Genomic DNA, 24,085 nt, shown 5'->3' with positions numbered 1-24,085 from the left:
TAAAACCAAACCACCTTTATATTTAATAGTGTTAGTCACCCATATCTGAAATCAGTTATGGAGACCTGGCTGTCCTGTAATATCTCCACCTCTCCCTGTTTATTTAGGAAACACACCTGTAGATAAAACAGGGCTGTGATAAGTAGGGATTCGAATGGCACTTTGATCAGGTCCTGTGTTGAAGTATGAATCACATATCCCCACCCAGTGTTCTGCCCTGGTCAAAATATTGTCATATGCGCATACATGCAACACATATGTGTTTTCTATGTTAGATCTACTTTGAAATTCTATAGCTGGCAATTTCTTAAAGGGAAACTATTAGTTTTGAAAATGCAATCCATTCTGCAGGCATGATGTTATAGAGCAGAAGGAGCTGAGTAGACTGATATATAGTTTTATGGGAAACAATTCAGTATAACTTTGTGTTCCGTTCATTTAAACCTCTGTTCATTCTGAGCTGAACAGTCCAATGGGCGGTCCTATCAGTGATTGACTGTGCATGACTGTTATTAAAGAGGTATCTACCAATCACTGATAGGACCGCCTACTGGACCTCTGAGCTAAGAATGAGCAGGGGTATAAATGAATAAAACACAAATTACACTGAATCTTTTCCAACAAAACTATTTATCAGTCTGCTCCGCTTCTCCTGCTCTATAACATGATGCCTGTAGTTTGGACACAATATGCAACTGACAGATTCTCTTTAATATCCTTTTAATCCAGACTTGTCTACATTTATGGCAATTCTGATAGTCCAGCATTTGTTTCCAGAATAAAACTAAAAAATACTTAGGTATATTATAAGAACTGCAACAGGAGACTGAGCAGTGATGACCAATGAGGAGACTCCTCTGGTTATTATTTGATTACTGTCCAGTAATTTAGAATATCTGATAGTTCGATACTGATCAGCTGCCGTCGTTGTCAGGTAAATACTGTATAAGGCCGCCTGCACACGGGTGGATTTGCATTGCAGAATCCGGAGCGGGCGTCCGCCTCCGGATTCCACTGCAAATACCGTCCATAGCATGCAATGGAAAAGCGTTTTTTTCTTGGTTCCCCCCACCCCTGCAGCATGCTCTCTTTCGAGGAAGACTGGGATTCACTGCGGAATCCCGGAATCTGACCCATTTGTGTCAGATGGCCATAATCATTGGTGCTAATATTTGCCTGACTTGGGGATGTTATTTTTTTCAGGCTATAAAACCTTTTCTAACATATTATGTCAAACCAAGCTAGAAGAGATCTCACACTGCAGGTCTACATCACACTGTTCACCTTCTGTGGGTCTGCAAGTTATTCAACATATAAGATACTTCTACAACAGACACATATCTTGGTGGCCTAGTGCTGTATTTAAACACCTTGGCCAAGACACGGTGGCTTGTTGTTGCCCCATCCTGGTACCCGGCACCTGAGGTGCCTCTAATGCCCCAGGTTTGATGATAATGATTTCTCCATTTCTGAGTTTATGGTTGGCATCATAAACTGCCAGCTATGAGAGGTATAAGGTCTGTATGGGTTTTCGAGACTGTTCCATTTACTAATGGGACACAGAGATTGAAAATATTAAGGAATTGAAAGATGTAGTATATCAGAAAGTTACATAGCTTTTAATTATGCATTGTCACCTCTCTTGACATGTCTCCTTAAGTAAGTACTTATATTGCTAATAATACACCAATTCTAGAGCATATATTCTTAGAACTCGGTCTTGTGCTGTTCTTCTGTTAGTTCTTCTAAAAAAAAATGTATGAATTAATTAGGTGTTAACACTTAAAGTACCTTTACATGGAGCAGCTGTCAGGTGTATAAGTGCCGACAGCCGTCCCAGTGACTATTGCTCCTGTGCTTTACATAGGAGCGATGGTCATTCAACTGAATGGAGGCAGAGAGAGACCGAGATCATCCCAGGCCAACCTGCCTCCATTAATAGTAAGGGCTCATGTTTATGACCATATTTTCATCGTGTATTATGCGTGCGATGCACGGCTGTGTGATACACGGTGAATGGAGTCCATAAAAGTCAATGGACTTTCACTGATCCTTGCACATGTGCATGTAGACACTGCGTGTCGCAGCATGCTCTATTCCTCTGCGGCCCATGCAGAGTGAACCCTATACTTTTGTATAGGTAGTGTGTACAAACGCTGTTTATACGCAATGCAGTGCATATAGGTGTAGATTTCATACGCAACCCCACTATGAAACAGAGCAGGGAATTAAAAAAAAAAAGACAGAATCACACTGCGCATGACCGTGTGCGTATGATACCAAGGCATGTGCAGTAGACTCACAGCCATACACAGTCTCTGCTGGCTCTCCTGGCAGACTGGGTATGGACAAACACTAGTAAAATGTTGCAGGGAGTTGTAATGATCTGCTGCCACCAATAAAAAGTTAAAGTAAACTAATTACCATCTAATGAAAGGCAAAGCAAAAAATTAAAAATGGGGAACGTTGCCCGCAAGTCTTCCATTGATAGATTTAGTATTATGTACAGAAGTGTAAGAAGTTTTTTTTTTATGCATTTGTTTTCTCAAATGTTTTACATTGAATTAGAAATTGTAAAATTCAAAATTTCTTTATTTTTTCTCAGTCTCTGCCCAGTCGTGTCTATACAAAAAGTAAAATTAAAAGTTTCTGCTCCTGTCCTGGTACCACTAGAAACATAATCTATGCCAGAAAAAGTAAAAAATGGGCAACAAGAAAGGAAATTAACCCTTAGAATATAATATCTTGACAATATTATTTTTTGATGTGCACATTTAAGCATCAAAGGTCTTGGTCATAAAGTGGTTAAATTAGGATCCACACATAAAACTGTGCTTGCACTGTACCACTGCCCTTCTGCTGCTGATCACCCCATCCTGCATGGAGACTACAGCGGACTACAATTTATATTAAAAAAGGCAAAAATATTAACTTTCAGGAATCTATATAAAGAATGGTTACACCACAAGTCCAATATGAGCGGCCAGTCTCTTGATATCATTATTCATGTGTTTTGCTTTGCCTGTTTGAATAGCTAACTGGGATCCAATGGCAAATTGTGCTGCGTGTATGCAGCGTCTATCATATTTATACTGAGCTGGACAAGATTCAGGTGTGGCCATAGTCAAGTTCATGCTTGTAACAGTACTTGAGATATGGAACGTGTCATTAATAGAAGCATTAGCTTTACTTCTGATTATCTAGCCGGAGATGTTAGAATAGGTTTACATTTTGCTCATTTTTCACTTTTATGGTAGAGAATTACATTATTGTCAATTTTATTTTATCATATTAAGAATACTTGGGGCGCACTACTCAGCGAAATCTTCTACATGTGCGTTTTGAGCTAAAATGCGCTCTTAGGCCGGCTACACATGGCGGGATCCGAGCAGCGGAATCCAGCTGCGACCCCCTCGTATTTGTAAAATCTGTAATGTGGATGACCGTGTTGGCTTGCAGGTGGTCATGCGTAGTACAGATTTTAAAAAATATATATTTATATTTCCCATGCCCTCACTAGGCGATGGCACTGGTACCAGCGGCCCAGTGTCAATTGCGTATAGGCTGCGGGTCGTACGGCCTCCATTTACTTCAATGGAGGCTGTCCACGCGGAGTCCGCAGCAAAATAGAGCATGCTGGGATTTTTCCTCTGCTCACGGAATGCGCAATTCGTATCCATGAGTGTGAAGGAAAAAGCAAAAGTACACACCTTTCAATGCGTGCAATTAGCTACGGATTCTCCGCGTGGGCACTGACCGCATGTGAAGCCGGTCTTACTCATAGCATACCATATCAGAAATGAACCAAGTATTTTACACATATTCAGTATTTATAAACTGGACATAAACATTGGATAGTTATTAGCAGGTAATGCAAATGGCAACAGGATCCAATGGCAATCTACTGTTGATGCTGTATTGTCCTTTCTGCCATACAGTTAATACATGGAATATTTGGGGGTACACCTAAAGTAATTTCAAATATATACTTTAGCTGGAGGTGACTGAGAAGAAATGTAACATGGTAATGAAGGCTCCAGGGCAATTGTCCCTATAATCTGAGGAATCACGACTTTCCCTGTGTTCTCTGAAGTTGCAGTTTACAGGCAATGTAAAGGGATCCTATATTGTGCAGACTTTGCACATTTCCTGGTACCCGTCCCATATTATTTCCTAAATTACTCCAACTCCATAAGCGGAGCTGTTTGTGAAATGGGTACTTGTTAGAGCCGATACAAGGGTTCGTCCAAAGCAGACAAGTCTTGTAATGAATTTCTCAAAAGTTTGATACTGTATTTGCAGTTAAGTTACTTCTAGATCCAGTTTGGCAGGAGGATTTGCAGCAATGTCAGAATCGCCTGTAGGGATTTAGATGAATAAAAATGTATATATATGCACACACCCTTACACATACTTTTCATTGCCCTAAGGAAGCAAATAATCTGATTTACAGTAGAATGGCAGCATTTTGCTACCATTACAGAGGTTGTGTCTCAACTTTCCAAAACTCTTGAATTGCAAATCTGTTTTCATATGCAGTAATACGTGCTCAGACCCCAAATCTTGGCAACAACTTGACAGAAGAAAACTGAAGGACTGATTAATTAGATTTATTTTACATTTAATGTTTTCCTAAATTTGAATTATCACCCTTCATGCTTAAAGCAATTCTCCTGTATACAATTTTCCTATTTGCGAGCCAGAGAGATTCAGTTAATGGGAAATAACACATGTGGAGAAATCAAATTTGCTATGGCTACCCTCAAAAATCACTGCTAGAAGCCATAATTGCTGGTGTACTGATACAAAATTACAAGGGCATGTACAAAATACACTTCCCAACAGCATGCAGACAGGCAAATTGCTATATGGAGGAGCATTGTACTGTTAGGAAATCCTGATGAACAACCACTCACGCTTACCACATATTGGGGGGTGGGGGGGGGGGGGGGGGCTTAGTATTATACTTGCACATAGATAAGGCATACAAAGGGTGCCAGTCCCACAGATACATGTAGTGCAACATGCAGGCTTACAGTCTAGTAATGATGCCACATATGATACACTCCATGAGCTGTCCTGCACCTCACATGTGCTACTGCTACCCTCCTCAACATCACTACACCGGAATACAGGCAGCACTATGCCTGTATGAAGGGAGTTCCTTCAAGTTCCTACTGGGGATCCTGTGCCATCATATGGTGCCTTCATGCAGTAATGTATTATTGAGTATTCTCCCCTCAATCGTGTGAATCTGATAGAAAAACCTCTTTATGAAATCAGAAGCATATTTAGGTTCAGTATGGGCTCATAAAACTCTATGAATAGCATATTATGGCTAGATATGAAATGTGCATGCAGTAGGCAGGGATGGGTTCATTTGAGGTGAGGGTAGTTATGTTATGACTGTGTTGGGGACACATTGGGGTCCAGACCAGTGTCTTGCGTTGCAGAGAATTACCTCTGTCTTTCTTCTCCAGTTCCTCCTTATGCCATGACCGAAGTGACCACATCTTTGGCTGTTTATTACAATGTCTCCGGGTCTGTCTACTGGGTTCAGTACTTGAACAATATTTATTGCAACATGATAACTATTCGCAAAAGAAAACGTACAAAACAATGTAGCAAACTGCAACTGGATTTCAGAGTCTCCGATATTTGCACAGTCTCTGTATTTTTGCCCTTAGGACTGGAAGCAGGGGCGTAACTATAGGGGATGCGGTTGCACCCGGGCCCAGGAGCCTTGGGGGGCCCATAAGGCCTCTCTTCATATAGGGAGCCTAATACTATGAATAAAGCATTATATTTGGGGGGCCCCCTTACAGGTTTTGCATTGGGGCCCAGGAGCTTCAAGTTACGCCTCTGACTAGAAGGGTTAATTAACTTTATGTTCAGTGCAACATTTTTGGGAGAGAGAGAGTCAATTCACTTCAGTCAAATCATTTCTTCCTTTTCTGCATAAGATGAGTTACCAGCGGAATGTCTTTTACACTTTTATGGTAGGGAATTACTCCTTAGGGCAGTAGAACAATGTGCCTGGTTCCAGCTAGGCAGCTTTCACTCTGGCCAAGATGGTGCTGACCCCCTGTTCTGCTTCTGATGTCCCAGCCCCCCCCCCCTCCTTCTTAAAGGCACAACTTCTTTAGACATGAAATATGCAGCGAACATCTTACATAACCGTGAAGAATACATGCATGTAAGGGAGGCTCGGAGGGCACAATTTGGAATTTTGTACAGAGTGCATTAGACCTTTTATGTGAGTGTAGAGAGCATAGGTGCTTGTATCATAATGAAGATGTCCTCTATCCATTGCTCCATTGACAGAATACAGACATCATAATGAAGAACTGCATTCTGCTATTGCCACTGGGGAACTTGAGTTAGTGTGATTATAAGACAATGAGACCAATTTCCAGTTTTCTAAGTACAGCTGTGTATTATGCTGGACATGATTCATGCCTGTAAGAATAGGGCCGCACGTTCCAGAACCATGGCTTACCAGCAGCTGTTATACAAGATCGTGCATGTTGACTAATGTCTACCACATAACTGCTAAATATGCAAGATGTAATATTGAATGCACAAGTTTTCAAGCTGCCTAAAATAAGCTGCAAATGTTTGAATGACTCATAACCTTAAAGAAAAACTCCAATACAAAGTCTCCTCTATTCCCCCTTATTAAACATGATGGGGGAAATTAAAGTTGCAGCTGCTTCTGTTCCTCCAGAGTAATGGAGGGGACAGTCATGCTGCTGGCATGTCCTTGGTATGTGCCACCACCAGCAGCGCTATTTATCTACTATTTTCTGTTTCTTATATGGTGCCAATCAATTGTTCTGCGTCAGTCCTCATTCCCTAAGGGGCTCTCAGTCTAGTTTAGGGATTAATTAATAGAAAGCTAATTAAACCTCCAGTATTTTTATCTAAATAAAGCGGAGGACTAGGAGGAAATCCACACAAGGATAGAAAGAGCATGCAAACTTCATCCAGATGTTGTCAATGCTTTGACTTGAACAAAAGACACCAGAACTTTCAAGACAATGCTAAGTTTTTTGTTTTTGCTTAATAAGCTAGAGCTATAGTCTTAGCCCACCTCTTCTCCCTCCACATGTTACTGACCATGAATACAACAGTCTCCCATAGAAATCAATTGTGTGAATGGTCCATGAGGCTGCTGCAAAGCCTATCTCTGCAGTAAAGGCAAGATAGCTGCTCCCATGATCAATACAGACAATAGCATTTTAAAAAGCTAGTTAGAAAAGAACTGATTATGGAAAATGTGTCTTTTAAATTAGTAAAAAAAGTGATACATCTCTTTTAAGTGCTTCTTGACACTACCAAAATCTCATCCATTTGCGATGGGAGGTTCTTGCGCTCCCATCCTATTTTATTGACTTGGTACGTTTTATACTTTATTTGCTAATGTTGCAGCAGTTGTGGAGACCAAAATGCTGAAAATTCATGCTCGGTCCAATTGGCATTAAATTCTGAAGCTATTGAAGTAACTTTTTACTGTACTTCATCCAAGAGCTTGCCTCATGGGCTGAATTTGTAAAAAAATATATACTGCAAATTTGGTGTATCTCATTTAGGAGAATAGAGGTCTTGACTTCTTCTACTCAAGCTTCTTCCACAGGAAACCATAATGATGACTGTATTGGTTGTCGTCCAGCTTTCCCAATAAGGGTTCATGCACTTTGCCTTATTATGGCTCCATATGTCCTCCTAGTGATAAGTGGTCATATGGCACACTTTGGTGTCTACGGTGCTTTTCTCTACCTCAATACACCTTAAATTTTAATTGTTTTATATTTGTTTTGCCATTACTTTTATCATGGTTATACAATGGGAAATGTCAGTGACCTTCTTGAGTGATACAAGTATTTCCTGCACTTTGCTTTCAGCTGTAGTAAGTGGGCAGATGGGAAGCTTGAGGAGATTTTGTATATCCTGTCTGGCAGATTGGTCTGATATGAGGAAGACGCAAATAGCTTGCTAATGGCCAGAAATGGCTAAATTTTCTTCTCTAAAACACCACTTTCTTAATCCAATATTCTAGTGTTGCCTCCCTTAGTAAAAAGTCTGCTTGAATATCAAGCTTTTTGTTATTCCCACAGCTTTTTCTTAAGGTGGCCATACACATTAAATTAATGTCAGCCAAATCTGCCGACTACGGTCAGACTGGTTGCCCATGTAATGTGTGACTTTGTCCAGACGGCAGATGTTTAGGGAAAAGAAGAATCGGGCCTTTGGATTTGAACAAGCTAGAACTTGCCATTGTTAGAGGTTTCTGGCTGTGGCTTAATGCCCTTTTACATGCAATGATTATTGCTCAAAATTCATTCAAATGGCCGAAAGTGAGCGATAACCGTTACGTGTAAATGTAAGCAGTCGTGCACTAATCATTCACTTGCCGTTAGCGACTGGTTTTTAGCCGACATAAAAACCATCGTGAAGCCGCTCAGAATTAGTTCCATTTGAATGCAGTTCCTCCAGCAACTTAAAGGGGTTGTCTCGCGAAAGCAAGTGGGGTTAAGCACTTCTGTATGGCCATATTAATGCACTTTGTAATATACATCGTGCATTAAATATGAGCCATACAGAAGTTATTCACTTACCTGCTCCGTTGCTGGCGTCCCTGTTGCCATGGCTCCGTCTAACTTCGGTGTCTTCTTGCTTTTTTAGACGCGCTTGCGCAGATCTATCTTCTCCATTCGGCTTGGCTCGGCATCACCGGCATTTTGGCTCCGCCCCCCTTGTACGCATCATCGCGAAGCTCCGCCCCGTCACATGTGCCGATTCCAGCCTCTGATTGGCTGGAATCGGCACATGTGACGGGGGCGGAGCTTCGCGATGACGCGAACAAGGGGGCGGAGCCAAAATGCCGGTGATGCCGAGCCAAGCCGAATGGAAAAGATAGATCTGCGCAAGCGCGTCTAAAAAAGCAAGAAGACACCGAAGTTAGACGGAGCCATGGCAACGGGGACGCCAGCAACGGAGCAGGTAAGTGAATAACTTCTGTATGGCTCATATTTAATGCACGATGTATATTACAAAGTGCATTATATGGCCATACAGAAGTGCTTAACCCCACTTGCTTTCGCGAGACAACCCCTTTAAGGATGGTTTTGTTTGCTTTGCATACACAATGAGTGCATTATTTACTCATGATGGGAAAAGACAATGTAGTCCTGGTGTATGCAAGGGAGAAAGACAATGGAATCTGCTGGCCAGATAAACCCTCGCACAAACACATGCCCAGCTGCTAAGGAAGTTTATTTAGCTAATGAGGGAAAATACAGATGATTAGGTGCGAGTAATTTTATGCAAAAATGTCGTTAATTCGTTCGGTTATTAGGCCATTTTATTGATTTATCTTTGCGTGTAAAAGGCCAAGCTCATTGTCTGTGAGTCTATGGGGATGTGGTGTGGGGAGGGGGAGTAAATAGCATTTGGTTGCCATCTATCTGAAGTATACATCCTATTTGAGTCTCCTGCTAAATCCTTACTGTAGATATGTTGTTTGACCCCAACAGGTTATGTTTATGTGGTTAACTTATCCTTGTTTTAGTACTGCAGGTGCAGAAGTTTTCAATCTCTGCTAGAAGAGAGTAGAGTAGTAACACAATAGAGCCAGCTACAAAATATATATCAACCTAGGTTGGGTGGTCACTCCGGTTGGCCCTGTTGGGGGGGCACTGCAGTTGGCTCTGTTGGGAGGGCACTGCGGTTGGCCCTGTTGGGAGGGCACTGCGGTTGGCTCTGTTGGGAGGGCACTGCGGTTGGCTCTGTTGGGAGGGCACTGCGGTTGGCTCTGTTGGGAGGGCACTGCGGTTGGCTCTGTTGGGAGGGCATTGTGGTTGGCCCTGTTGGGGGGGCACTGCGGTTGGCTCTGTTGGGAGGGCACTGCGGTTGGCCCTGTTGGGAGGGCACTGCGGTTGGCCCTGTTGGGAGGGCACTGCGGTTGGCTCTGTTGGGAGGGCACTGCGCTTTGGCTCTGTTATGAAGGTTCTGTGACATCTGAAAGAATGAGAAATTTAATGATTTGCTTTGTTACATTTGGTACCTTTCTTGCTCATCTTTCCCATCTCCAAAAGCTGGCGGGCGATGTATTATGAGGGCATACCTGTTGTATTGCACATGTGGGTGATGTTGGTTTGTCCGTTGGCTATTTCTGCATTGCCCTATGTTTCAGTTTGGTAAACAGGTACTCTAGTTTGCTCCTATTTAAGGGTGCTACCATTATTTTGGTTCACCAGAGGTGACTTTAGAAAGTGATATAAATAAAGTTTGTTTTTGGCCATCATGGCAGGTTTGCCACATGTATAGGCCACAGCTTTGTGTTAAAGTCATTTTTTTCCAAATGTAAAGGTTTATTATTAGTTTAGCAACAATGTTAAACATGAATAAATAATACAATCACAACATCTTGCATGACAGCAGATAAAATTGAACAAGTTTAAAATACAAAACCTTTCCAAGGAAAAGTCCAATACTACAACAATATGAAACTTGGAAAAGGCCCCATAGTCCTGGTAATGTATGATAAAATAGTAGCCAAATGTGGTAGATTTTAAGGGCAAAGTTAGTTCTGTGGCCTATGCATCCTAAAGCAAGGTGCTAGAAATGACTTGGCACAGACTTCTCATGGTCTCCACTTGTAACAAGAACAGTCATTGGAAACATTCTGAATTATTTAAAAGGATCGTCTCAGATTATCATGGATTACCCTAAATCAAAGATTCCTCTGTACAATCAGTCTTTGTGCAGTTTTAAAAGGAATCGCATCAGAAAATGACACATTGTATAAATCAAGTTTTTTTGTTAACCTTTTTTTTTCCTTTTAATATTTGTTTTTAATTATTTTCAGTTAAAAATTGTGATTTCAATTAGAGTGAAGCCAGCTAGGCCACTTCCGGTTCGGACTTCTTTGACATACGCACGGTCCACTGCAGTGACAGCCAGCCAGATGCTAGCCAGAGATTCCATATGGCGAGTCCTCGGCAATTAACTAGCGGTATTGATGACCTATCTGGAGGATAGATTGTCAATTTTTGCCTGAAAAACCCCTTTAAGCTTAGTCTGACACTTCAGTTTTGTGAAAGAAAAGGTTTCAGCAGCCTCATCACAGGCATGATTACAATGAAGACAACATATCTACTCCCCCTGACTGTATAATGATGGCAACACAGGTTACAGAACATGCCTAAAGACAGTCCCATAGAAGTTGATCAGTCAGCTCCTGTCCATTGTGTCCATTGCCCATAAGAATACTGTAAAGCTATGCCTAAATGCTGTTAGATGCAGCTGAGGCATTTACAGGCAATGGAATAAAGAGACTACAGTCGGAACGTAAAAACAGATTAAAAAAATTGTTCCTCTATGTGGCTTCAATTAGTAAAATAGGTGATACATTCCTTTTAGGGTTCTAACACGAACGTATCCCGGCGCCTACCGTGCGCGTATCTCCATTAGATTGCATACTGCTGTGTGCCGACAGATGCCCATACACTATCTTGGTGTGTATTCGTGCATAATACATGCCAATAAAGTGCATGTTGTGCACTTTTTTGCCTATTTCACGTGCTGTGTGTTCAAGGAACTGTTGAAAGTCGTGTAAAGTTAGTTACTGCGTATTTTGCACGCAAAACACGCTTGCGTAATACGCAGTAAAAACCGCTCACGTGAGAGAGCCCTTAGGATGCTAGCAGTATCTTCCCATTTTGACAGTTGTATGAAGAGTAAGCAGAGTTTTAGGTCCTTGTTTTAAACAGCTCCTTATGATTCATTACGTGATTTCAAGACATTCCTTGTTGGTTTTGAAAAGGCGACAAAACTTAAGATGATGATATGTGAAACCAAGATTTTTCCAACGTGTTGGCTGCCAACAATTCTTTATACCATAATCCTCTGTGGCACTACTGTTTGGCAGGAACTTCAAGACAGATTTAACTCTGTTGTGTTATATGTCTTATAGTTTGTCAGTTCTGGAGTAAGAATTCACATCATAGATATTTATGGCTTATCCTGCCTATGTGATGTCCATCTATGTTGGGCAAGAGGGTCCCCCAGCAGCCATCCACTTACCACTCACCACGTCCAAGTGTACAATGAATGTAGAGATAGTGACACACGTGCGCTTCCTTGGAAGTTATGGAATCTGTTCAACAAACTTGATTCTCTTCTGTGAGAGTCTGTTTTTTTTCTCTCAGAGAAATAGCGCCACTCTTGCATATGGGCTCTGTTTGGTATTGCAGCTCAGCCTCTTACAAGTGAGCTAGTTACATATACTGCCGTTACAAGCGTTAAATGTCAAGAGACTAGTTTATGATTGATCGGTGTTTTTGGCTACATCTTTCTTTTTTTATTTGACAGCTGAGCAAGAGGATACACAGAAGAGGACTTTCTCCAACTGGATCAATTCGCAGCTGTTAAAGGTAATAACAATTTACTTATGATTTTCATTGGCCAGACGAACTTTAAGGCTAATATGCTCAGGGGTGCTTCTGTATTTGTGGTGAAAGGCCTACATTCTACATAATCCATGTTGCTAATACTAGGAGAGCAGCTTCTTCTGTCCCCTACTGTCACTTTTCCTCTTCCCTGATCATCTTTTTCCCCCTCTAGATTAGATAGCAAGGATTGAGTGATGGTAGAATTTGATCACAGTCCATTAAAGGGGTTCTCACGCTTAAAAAAAAAAAAAAAACATAGAGAACTTCCTCATTTACAGCAAGTAAGGCTTTGTTCACATCAGTGTTTTCGGTTTCCTTCTTCATTAAAGGAATGGATCCACTCAGACAGTGGTTTTTGTCTGATGATGGAGCCGAACCGCATTAACGGACCCCATTGACTATAATGAGTTCTGTTTGACCATCTGAAATGCTACAGGATGAAACAGTGTTTGCAGCACTCTTTTGCCTTGCATTTTAAAATTAATCCGAGGTGGAAGCTCCAACGGAATCTCCAACGTTGATGTGAACAAGCCCTTGGCTAAAGACCTCTAAAACCCACCCTATATATAATATATGGCTGTAGGTTTATTTTATTTATTTTCCAGTTCTGTCGTATAGTAGTTGGTGATTGCTATACATAACAAGAGGTTACATTTAGTGGGGTTGTCCAAGATACAGGTGTTTTATAAAAACATGTCTGCCACGTGCAAAACCTAACACAGAGCTCATAGAGCGAAGACTTGCCGCTCCCCACTCATCCCCTGTTGGCTTTGTCTTCCTGCTGACCTATTGCATTGTACAGGCTGCGGTAGGCCTGTGATGTCCAGTAAACCTGCCGATGCAGCCAATGTCAGAGCTCAGCGATGATCGCTGAGCTCTGTAATTGGCTGCAGCAGCCTGTTTACGGGATGGTACAGGCTGACAGTAGCCTGTAAATATACGTCAGCAGAGAGACCTGGAGCCATTGGCGGGGAGTATAAGCTCTTTAAACTGCGGTGGACCCGTTTTTTATAAAGCACCTGTATTTCGGACAACTATTGTTTTGCGTAAATAAGAAGAGCCAGAAACCATGACAAGGTCTGATGACCAGAACTTTATCTGATTTTTAGGTCTACTTTGTAGAATACATGCTAGATGAATGAAATACGTATATTGTACCACTTGTAGATGTTTTTGACTGTAGATGTGATCACAATCATGATTGTGTTTTCAATCATTTTGTTTTTTCAGCACCCAAAGTCATCGGTTGTAAAAGATTTATTTGTTGATATTCAAGATGGGCACATTCTTCTGGACTTGCTTGAAGTTCTGTCTGGTGAAGACCTGGTAATCCACATTTTTTTGTTAGAGTTTCTTTTTTACACAGGTAACAAATGTCTAGTGGTGTTAGTACTGCTGGTGTTCTGTTCACCTGGCAATTTTGATAATCTCATGCCTAATTCATAAAGATCCAACATTTAAAGGGGTCTTCCAGGACTAACATTAACGACCTATCATGAAGATAGGTCATCCTTATCAGATTGGTGGGGGTTTGCCGCTCGACACCTCCACTGATCAGCCAATTAAAGAAGCCATGGCACCTCTTCCTAGGCCTATGACATCCTGTTCATAGATGACATGGCCTAAGAGCAGATGAGATCGTATTCAAGTGAATGGGAATGCGTTGCTATATGAGGCACAGTGGCTATATAATGTGTGGTGCTGTACCTAGTATGCAGTTAAAGGGGTTCTGTCATAAAAAAAAAATTCTCCTCGGGCAGTCTCTTTACCAGATCTTCTCCTCGCTAATCTTACCATGTCTCCTGCAGTCCGGGGGGAGGCTCACCGTACCTCCAGCTCGCAGATTCTGCTGCTTCTTGTGATGTTACATCCATTTTCAGCGGTCGAGGAGCGGGCCCTAGCCTAGGAGACAGTGGGGGTAGAGTAGTTTACTTGTCATGGTGGCTCCACCGTTTCCCACCCGGAGGGTAACCAGGGACACATCCAAGGGGTGTGGGCAAACTATATTAAATAAGGAAACCCACAAGTGGATTACCTGAGTCCTTCTTGTCACTTGTGACGCCACCGTTCCTTTCTCCGCGCTGATCTCTCTGGAGAATAAAAAAGAGTCCACACACTGGGTAGAATTGAAAAGGCCAAACCGGGAATGGTCGGTAAAGCCATTTACTGAGAAACTTGAGATAACAAATTATAACAGTCCTCTTTATATCCACCAGCAAAAATAGTGAGGGTTCAGAACACATGAAGCAACAGGGAGGAAACATGGGAGAAAAAGGGTGACTTACAAAGGCCTAGTTAATTGTGGTTCACTGGTCCCGGACACCGACTCTTGAGAAACTCCACCAACACTCTACCATTCCACTCTCCCGGATCCTTGCAACCTTTTCACCTCACACCGCACAGCGGGTAAACTCCACTTGTACTCCACAGAAAAAGCGGAAGGAAGAGAAAGGGTTCGCGGCCTAAAGGGGTATCCGCTCAGCCTCTTCCATCTTCTCTAGTACTCAGACTGAAGGTGCCTGAGTACTGGCCTAGTCCAGTCCTAGCTCCCTATCCACTGATTCCTCTCTCCACAAACTAAACTCAAAAACAACCCCCCTCTTTCATGCACCTTGCATCCACATATATGAAACAAAGTCACATGACAGACAAATAGATACTCTCCCAGACAGTAACCCATTCAGTGCTGCAAAGGTGCAATACACATCATATTCATACACATAGAAGACAGTGGAAAAACATACTGTAGAAACACAAGACAACATAGACCATCCAGAAACTTCTAGAACACGTGCACATTAACTTCTGTACACTACACATTCACAAGCAGTCTCCTTCCTGCCCAGCAATGTACGCTATGTCACTAGTTCACAGCCTAGCAGGGAGTGACGAGCTATTGCAGAGACTGCTCATGCATGCTGTCTCTGCAATAGATCAGCATCCCTTCCTAGCCAGTGAACGCTACATCACACGGACCTGACCTTCACTGACCTGCAGGAAGAAGAATGCGAGAAATGTAGCTTTCATAACAAGCCAGCTGGCTGGAGGTGAGGCGAACCAGGATACTGGACAAGATCAGTAAGAAGATGATGCCTTAAGGAGATTGTCTGGGGAAAAATAGGTGAGTATAGCATTTTTTTGTTTTTAAATGACAAACCCCTTTAAGTGCCACTTCAGACAGCATTCAGGACCCTACCGATCTGATATTGATGACCTTTCCTATGCATAGGTCATCAATATTTTAGTCTCAGAAAACCCCTTTAGGGTGCATTGTAGATATGTAAGCTACAGCATAAAACTAATGCAGATGACAGGTCAGGAACATAATCGTCCTAATATTGTTTCCAAAAACCAGCCTTGTAGTCCTAGCCATAATCATGATCAGATTAAGGCTGGGTTCACTTGGGGCGGAATTGCCGCAGAATTTCCGTGCGGGCTTTCTGCACGGAAATTCCAACGGCAATTTTTCTCTCGGGATAAAGCAGCAAAGTGGATGAGATTTGCAAAAATCTCGTCCACACGCTGCGGCCAAGCCGCTCTGAAATTGACATGCCACGCAGAATTCAAAGCCCTGGCATGTCAATTTTATCGCCGTTTCCACTGCAGACATCTTTCCTCTCTATGGGGAAGAACTGAATAAGCCGCTTGAAAACCTGCGCCAAAACCTGCGGGACTTCAAGCTGCGGAAATCTTGCAGAATTTCCGTGCGTTCCGACTGCGGACATTCCGCAAGATTTCTGTGGGATTTCTGCCCTGTGTGATTGCAGCCTAAATGATCCTATAAGTTTTTAGTAAAAAAATCCTTTTTTTTCCCTCCCAGAAACAGCGCATCATTTGTCTCTAGTATTGCAGCTCAGCTTCATTCACTAGACTAAAATTTATTCTGTAGGCAGTAGATAATATAAAGTCATATAAGAAATGGAAGATTATCATACATGAGGGAACACTGTCCAAAAACAAAATGACATAAACCACTGTGAACAACTTTAATGGAGCATAAAAAACCCCTAGAAATAAATGTAAAAGTAGCCAAGAGATAAACTTGCTCTTATTGTTTGTCAGTCTGCAGGATTTTTACAGGTTCTTGAAACCATCTTGTAGAAATCCTGCAGAGCACATAGAAGTTAATTTGCTCTTAATCTCTTCCATTTTTGGCTGATAGTTGGCTAAGGGTCAGGGTTTAAGTAAGGGGATGAAGCTAAAATTCTTTGTCTCTCATTGCACACAGAGCAGAGGGGTGGGGGGTGGGGGGCTACTTCTGTAGCCATTGTCTTTCAGGCAAATACATTGTAAAAAAGGAGTCAAGGGAGTGCAAGGGCTCCTCTCATAGGACACATAAGTAGAATTTCTTTTGTGTATGGTTGCATTTTCTATGTTTTATGTTTAAGGCTGCTTTCATATCTTTGCTGGAACCGCCGTTCGGAGGTTCTGTCGCAGATTGGGCACAAAATACCAGAAGCCAAATGCTCTGCATGCAGCACTTTTTCTGCTGGTGAAACGCTGGGCTGCTAACCGGAAACCAAATGGACCCCATTATAGTCAATGGGGTCCATTCAGTGCTGTTCAGTTCCATCATAAGACCGATCCATTCAGCCAGGGGATTCCCCTTTCCTGCTTCCTGAAGAAAGCAGATGTGAAGACAGCCTATCTGACCTACTGAAACTCATTTGTCAGCTGACAGGAGCAGGCCATTGGGAAAAATGTATCCCTTTTTGTTATATCTCCTTTTGTCAAATGTTTTGCCTGTATGGAATTCAATCGGTATTAACTATTATCATTAGTTTGTCAAAGGACATGCAATGAAATGATACGAAAACCCTATATCAACTTTACTAACGCTGTCTATTTTACAGCCACGTGAGAAAGGCAAAAACCTCTTCCAGGCGAGAAGTAACATAGAATCTGCCCTGAAATTTTTAGGGAGTCGATCTGTGAGTATTCCGCTTGTTAGGTATTAGAGACATTACTGCTGGGTTTACTTAAAAGTTATGTTTTTTTTAATTAAATGCAACTAAAATATAACCAAACCTCTTACATCCAGGTGAGTAACCCCAGCAATAACACAATTTGCTGATTGCACTTGTTTGTTATTGTATTCTACTATTTAGTTTGATTGATGTGTATCCTTTGTTTCATATTAGGGGACTTTATGGGTGATCTCCTTTACTTTGACCCCTCTGCGTTAGATCAGGGTACAACAGGAGCTTAGTAGGAGAAACATGTACAGAATCACTCTTGTCAGGGTGGGGCTCCTGTTTGGTAGGCAGGACCATTAATCTTGGATTATTGATGGAGTCGGTTACCCTTAATATTGTAATCCCAGCATAAGGATGTATGATACTATATTATACATACATATATAAATAAATGCTACTGGGCTGATTGCCTGTTGTTTGTATTATCGCTGGAGTGACTCCTCTTAATTGCATGTAATGAAGCTTATGTTTTAGATTAGCCTCTTTCTGTGATTTTTTTTTTTTTTAAAGGGGTTGTCCCGAGGCAGCAAGTGGGTCTATACACTTCTGTATGGCCATATTAATGCACTTTGTAATATACATTGTGCATTAATTATGAGCCATACAGAAGTTATAAAAAGTTTTATACTTACCTGCTCCGTTGCTAGCGTCCTCGTCTCCATGGTGCCGACTAATTTTCGCCCTCCGATGGCCAAATTAGCCGCGCTTGCGCAGTCCGGGTCTTCTGCTTTCTTCTATGGAGCCGCTCGTGCCAGAGAGCGGCTCCGTGTAGCTCCGCCCCGTCACGTGCCGATTCCAGCCAATCAGGAGGCTGGAATCGGCAGTGGACCGCACAGAAGAGCTGCGGTCCACGAAGGTAGAAGATCCCGGCGGCCATCTTCAGCGGTAAGTATTGAAGTCACCGGACCGCCGGGATTCAGGTAAGCGCTGTGCGGGTGGTTTTTTTAACCCCTGCATCGGGGTTGTCTCGCGCCGAACGGGGGGGGGTTTAAAAAAAAAAAAACCCGTTTCGGCGCGGGACATCTCCTTTAAGCTTAATGTACTGGCTTCCTATATTTATTATGACTTCCTGATAGTTGCCTAGTCGCTTGGTAAATTTGAGTTTACTTTTTAGAAATTCTCTTTAACCTATAGAACTGCTTTACTTTATAGATCAAGCTCATAAATATTCATGTGGAAGATCTCATTAATGGGAAACCATCTATTGTTCTTGGCCTACTTTGGCAAATCATTTTATATTTTCAGGTAAGTATCTGTAAATTGTTTATGAAACTTTAGTATGAGATGAAATTTCAAATAATTTTCCAGCAAATTACTATGGGTATTATCAAATATAACAACTAGCTCCTATTTAATTGATGGATGTTTGAGTTCATGATTGGTGAATTGAAGGATTAAACAATACTGTCTCACAGTGGTAAGCCTATCACAGAGTGTCCCACTCCTGGGACCCATGAAAATTGGCTGTATTCTGTGGGGGAACCTGGAAGTTAATGTTTAACTACTCTGCAGCACCACTACAGAGAAAATTAAGCACTACATAGTTCTCAATGAAATCAACAGGCTCTGTATGTAATGCAAGGGAATACAGACTCCTCTAGAGTTAGAAACGCTCTTTTGTAGTCCTTTCCCGTTAGCTGATATAAGAGAATTCTGAATAGGGAACTTTCTTTATTAACCCATAATTTATGTAATACGGTTACTAAAAATTGGTTGTCTGTACCAGATAACTCCTTTTAAAGAAGTTTTGTGAAATTTCAAAAAAGTCTCCTCTTTTGCCTTTAACCCTAATGCTGCAGGGCATACATTTACTTCCTGCGGCGTCGGGGTATGTATGAAGAGAGATTGCAAGGCAATCTCCCTTCATACAACGCGAGTGTGGCAACAGTTCCAATAAGCAGCGCAGCTGATCAGAGCTGTGAACCTTTTAAATGCCGGTGTCAATTCTGACAGCGGCATTTAAATCCCCCAAACGATGTTCGGGAGTCCAATATGGCATCCTGCGATGAGATTGCAGGGAGCCCTTTGTCATTGCAGCCGGGGACCTTCTGAAAGGCCCCACAGCTGTCTTGGCAGAATGCCTATCACGTTATGCCCGTGGGGTGGCTTGATAGACTGCCTGATCAAAGTATGATGTAATGCCGTGGCAAAAAGGGAGAAAAAGAAAACACCAGTAATGGTCTGCAAGAAAAAATGCAATAGGAAACGATCAAAAAGTCGTATGTATTCCAAAATGGTACCAACGCAAACTACAGGATGTCCTGCAAAAAACGAGTCCTTGGAAAACTATGTCGACAGAAAAATAAAAAAGTTATTGCACTCAGATGATAGTGACAGAAAATAATTTTTTAAAAATTAAATATTAAAAAAAAAATAAAAGTAGTACAGCAAAAAAAAACTATATAAGTTTGGTATCGTAATGCAATGCAATGAGCAGGCATGTGTGTAGAGAGGACAGGTTAGATGGCTGTTGACCAAACGAGTGTTCAGCTATCTAAGATGTTGAGGCACCCTTAGGCCTAACTACATAAAACATTTTGTGTCAGTTGGCTAATAGAAGCTAATTTCGAATACAGCGGACTGACATTTAAATCTGTTGTTTCATAAGGAAAGCATTATCCCCACCTCTTCCTGCCTGTATAACTTGTGACTACTGGTCATCTGCATGGATGACCATGGTGAGAGGAGAAGGTGGGAATTACTAGGGTAAAGCCCCCTTCGTGAATACCATGGACTCATGACTGTGAGCGTGCTCCATTCTTTATTCAGCTCTATTTGCTAAACAGTACAATATGTTTTTGTCTTGTTTAGACTAAAAGAGTGTACCTGTTCCTTAAATATGCTGTCTTTACATAGAAGCCATTTTTTAAGCATCCCAATGATGTCATTTGTGGGTTTTTTGTTTTTTAATGTTCTTTTAGGATCTAAATGCTTTTTAATAACTATCATTTTTTAATCCCGAAATTCAATTTAATACCCTGCTGTGCATGCCCTTTAAGGTTTGAAACATTGGTCACTTGCCCAGTTTGTCCCATGAATTCCAGACTGTTTGATTATCTCCTGAACCACAGCAGCTCCATTATCTTAAAGGGGTTGTCCGAGTTTTTATTTTTTTTTTATTCCGGCTCCCCATGTATTAAAATAAAACCTTGTATGTTCTCCTCTCTGGGCCCCACTGCGCCACTGTGTCATCCTGCAGTCTCTCCGATGATGCTGTGTTAGAAGGCTGCTGCAGCCAATCAGGATCCTCTGTGTTCAAGCAGTGAGGTGTGTGATGGGCTGCAGCAGTCTTTGAGGTCCTGTAAGCTACCTCACTGCAACCTGTCAACACAGAGCAGTGGCACTAGAGCTGCAGGGAACCAGGAGAGGAGTGTAGGAATATTTTATTATTTTTAAATACAGGGGCCAGGAAGAAAAAATAAAGTTAACTGACAGCCCCTTTAAAATGGGGAAAAAAGGGTCTCCTTTGAAAATAATCTAATAACATTTTGTGAGGAGGAAAATGTTGTGTGTCATACATTTAGAAATCATGGATATTCTGATACAGTGATTTAAAAACCTAATCTTAACATATAAAAAAAAATTGCAACATCTTGGTTTATTGCAGATTGAAGGTCTGGCGAGTATTTTGGCAAGTACAGATGAGCAGCAAGCAGTGAAGTGTGAGACGAAGGATGGAGTCTCCCCAACTGCAAGCCCATCACCAAAGAGAAGTGCCAAGTCTAGATGGAAAACATCTGCAAAGAAAGCTCTTCTACAGTGGACACAGGAGCGGTGTGCTCAGTAAGTTTTCCGGGATCACAACACCAGTGGATTGTTAGTAAAACATAAACAATTTTTCTTTGGTGCCTACAGTGACATTCGTAGAAAAGAGGGGGCCCCATAACAAAGATTAAAAGGACCTGTATTATAGTGCCAGGTTTTACCAGTGAGGACAGAAGAGCCTATTTTTCCCACATGATGAGTTTTCCATGATCCTTTGAAGAGAGTCCTGAGCAGGTTTTCACGATCTTTTAGAAAAGCGGTTGAACTAACCAGGGTTGGGTCCCCTCTGTCAAAAAGCCCTGTAACCGCTACATGATCTGCCTTTGGTATAGGCATACTCTTGATTGTCCATTAACCCCTTAGTGACGAAGGCTGTTTGCGCCTTAGTGACGGAGCCAAATTTTGGAAATCTGACGTGTCGTTCAACGTAGCATAACTCCGTAAAGGCTTTACATATCCAAGTGATTCTGACATTGTTTTTTTGCCACATGTACTTCATTTTGGTTGTAAAAAGAGACCGATATAATTTGTGTATTTTTATTAAGTACCAATATTTGAAAAATTTTGAAAAAATTGTAATTTTTTTCAAATTTTCAACTGTAATATCTCAAATATGTCCAAACATACTGTACAAATTTTTAATAATATATATATTTCCATCTGTTTACTTTATTCTGAATGCACACTTGAAAAACTTTTATTTTTTTTTTTTAACCATTTATAGGACGTACAAATTTAACATTACTTTTCAGCATTTTGAGGAACACTTTGTTTTCCTGCACCAAGCCAAGTTTGCAAAGGCTCATGAGTGTCAGAATAATAGATACCCCCCCCATATGACCCTATTTTAAAAACTACACCCCTTAATGTATTCACTGAGGGGTGTCATGAGTATTTTGACCCTACCAGTTTTTTTCAGGAATTAAAGGAGATGTCCCGCGCCGAAACGGGTTTTTTTTTTTTTAAACCCCCCCCCCCGTTCGGCGCGAGACAACCCCGATGCAGGGGTTAAAAAAACCACCCGCACAGCGCTTACCTGAATCCCGGCGGTCCGGTGACTTCAATACTTACCGCTGAAGATGGCCGCCGGGATCTTCTACCTTCGTGGACCGCAGCTCTTCTGTGCGGTCCACTGCCGATTCCAGCCTCCTGATTGGCTGGAATCGGCACGTGACGGGGCGGAGCTACACGGAGCCGCTCTCTGGCACGAGCGGCTCCATAGAAGAAAGCAGAAGACCCGGACTGCGCAAGCGCGGCTAATTTGGCCATCGGAGGGCGAAAATTAGTCGGCACCATGGAGACGAGGACGCTAGCAACGGAGCAGGTAAGTATAAAACTTTTTATAACTTCTGTATGGCTCATAATTAATGCACAATGTACATTACAAAGTGCATTATTATGGCCATACAGAAGTGTATAGACCCACTTGCTGCCTCGGGACAACCCCTTTAATTCAATTTAGAGGAGAAAAAATAAAATGTCATAGTTTTGCAAATATGTCATTTTAAAGACATATTTTTTTCCTATATTACCCATGAAAATGAGGATTTACACCCCAAAATGGATACCCCCGTTTCTCCCGTGTTCAGAAACATACCCATTGTGGTCCTAATCTTAAGCCACTTAGTCGGTGGCTTTCAGAACATAAATTTTGCTTGAAGGCGTTTTAGGCCCCATAGCACTTTTGTAGAGCTCTTGAGCGGCCAAAACCAAAGAGAACCCCCACAAGTGACCCCCATTTTGAAAACTAGACCCCTTAACGAATTTATCTAGGGGTGTACTGCCCATTTTGACCCCACAGTTTTTGAATGAAATCAAGCAAAGCAAAAGGAAAAAATGTGATTTTCGTTTTTTTGGCAATTCTGTCGTTTTAAAAACTGCTTTTTTGGTACAGCACACATATGAATGAAGACTTGCACCCCAAAATGGATACCCCTGTTTGTCCCGTGTTCAGAGACATACCCATTGTGGCCTTAATCTTTTGTATGGATGCACAACGGGGCCCAAAATGAAAGAAGTAGTCGGTGGCTTTCAGAACAGAAATTTAGCATGAAGGTGATTTAGGCCCCATTGCCCACTTGTAGAGCCCTTGAGCGGCCAAAACGACAGAGAACCCCAACAAATGGCCCCATTTTGAAAACTAGACCCCTTAACGAATTAATCTAGGGGTGTACTGTGTATTTTTACCCTACAATTTTTGAATAAATCTAAGCAAAGCAGTAGGGAAAAAATTACAATTTTCATTTTTTTGGCATTTGTATCAATTTAAAAACAGGTTTTTTTGTACAGCACACATAGGGATGAAGACTTTCACCCCAAAATGGATACCCCTGTTTGCCCCGTGTTCAGAACCATACCCCCTGTGGCCCTAATCTACTTAAAGGACACATGGCTAGGCCTATAATGGAAGGAGCACCCGTTTGATTTCAGGGTAGAACGGGATAAATTCCAGGCCCCATTGCCCACTTGTAGAGCCATTGAGCGTCCAAAACGATAAAGAACCCCCTCAAATTACCCCATTTTAAAAACTAGACCCCTTACTGAATTCATCTAGGGGTGTATTGCGTATTTTGACCCCACAGTATTTGAATAAATCTAAGCAAGGCAGAAGGAAAAAATTACGATTTTCATTTTTCTGGCAATTTTGTCAATTTAAAAACTGTTTTTTTTTGTACAGTTTACATAGGAATGAAGACGTTCACCCCAAAATGGATGCCCCCGTGTATCCCGTGTTCAAAAACATACCCATTGTGGCCCTAATCTACTTATAGGACACATGGTTAGGCCTGTAATGCAGGGAACACCCGTTGGATTGCAGGGCACAACTGAATAAATCCCAGGCCCCATTCCTTATTTGTACGGAATAAAAATTGACTCCCTAAAAATCCC

General features: G+C 41.8%; 1 protein-coding gene across 1 annotated transcript in view; it reads left to right on the top strand.

Moving 5' to 3' along the window:
• SYNE2 (spectrin repeat containing nuclear envelope protein 2) overlaps positions 1-24,085 on the top strand; it is a 351,232-nt gene that overhangs the window by 42,782 nt on the left and 284,365 nt on the right. Inside the window, exons 3-7 of the mRNA XM_066608185.1 lie at positions 12,376-12,437; positions 13,686-13,781; positions 17,309-17,386; positions 18,584-18,676; positions 21,039-21,214. Coding sequence (XP_066464282.1) covers positions 12,376-12,437; positions 13,686-13,781; positions 17,309-17,386; positions 18,584-18,676; positions 21,039-21,214 — 505 coding nt within the window. The remainder of the gene's footprint in view (positions 1-12,375; positions 12,438-13,685; positions 13,782-17,308; positions 17,387-18,583; positions 18,677-21,038; positions 21,215-24,085) is intronic.

Source organism: Eleutherodactylus coqui, chromosome 6 (genome assembly GCF_035609145.1).
Source record: "Eleutherodactylus coqui strain aEleCoq1 chromosome 6, aEleCoq1.hap1, whole genome shotgun sequence".
Lineage (NCBI taxonomy): Eukaryota > Metazoa > Chordata > Amphibia > Anura > Eleutherodactylidae > Eleutherodactylus > Eleutherodactylus coqui.
The sequence above is the reverse complement of the archived record's forward strand: the minus strand, read 5'-3'. Positions and strand labels throughout refer to the sequence as shown.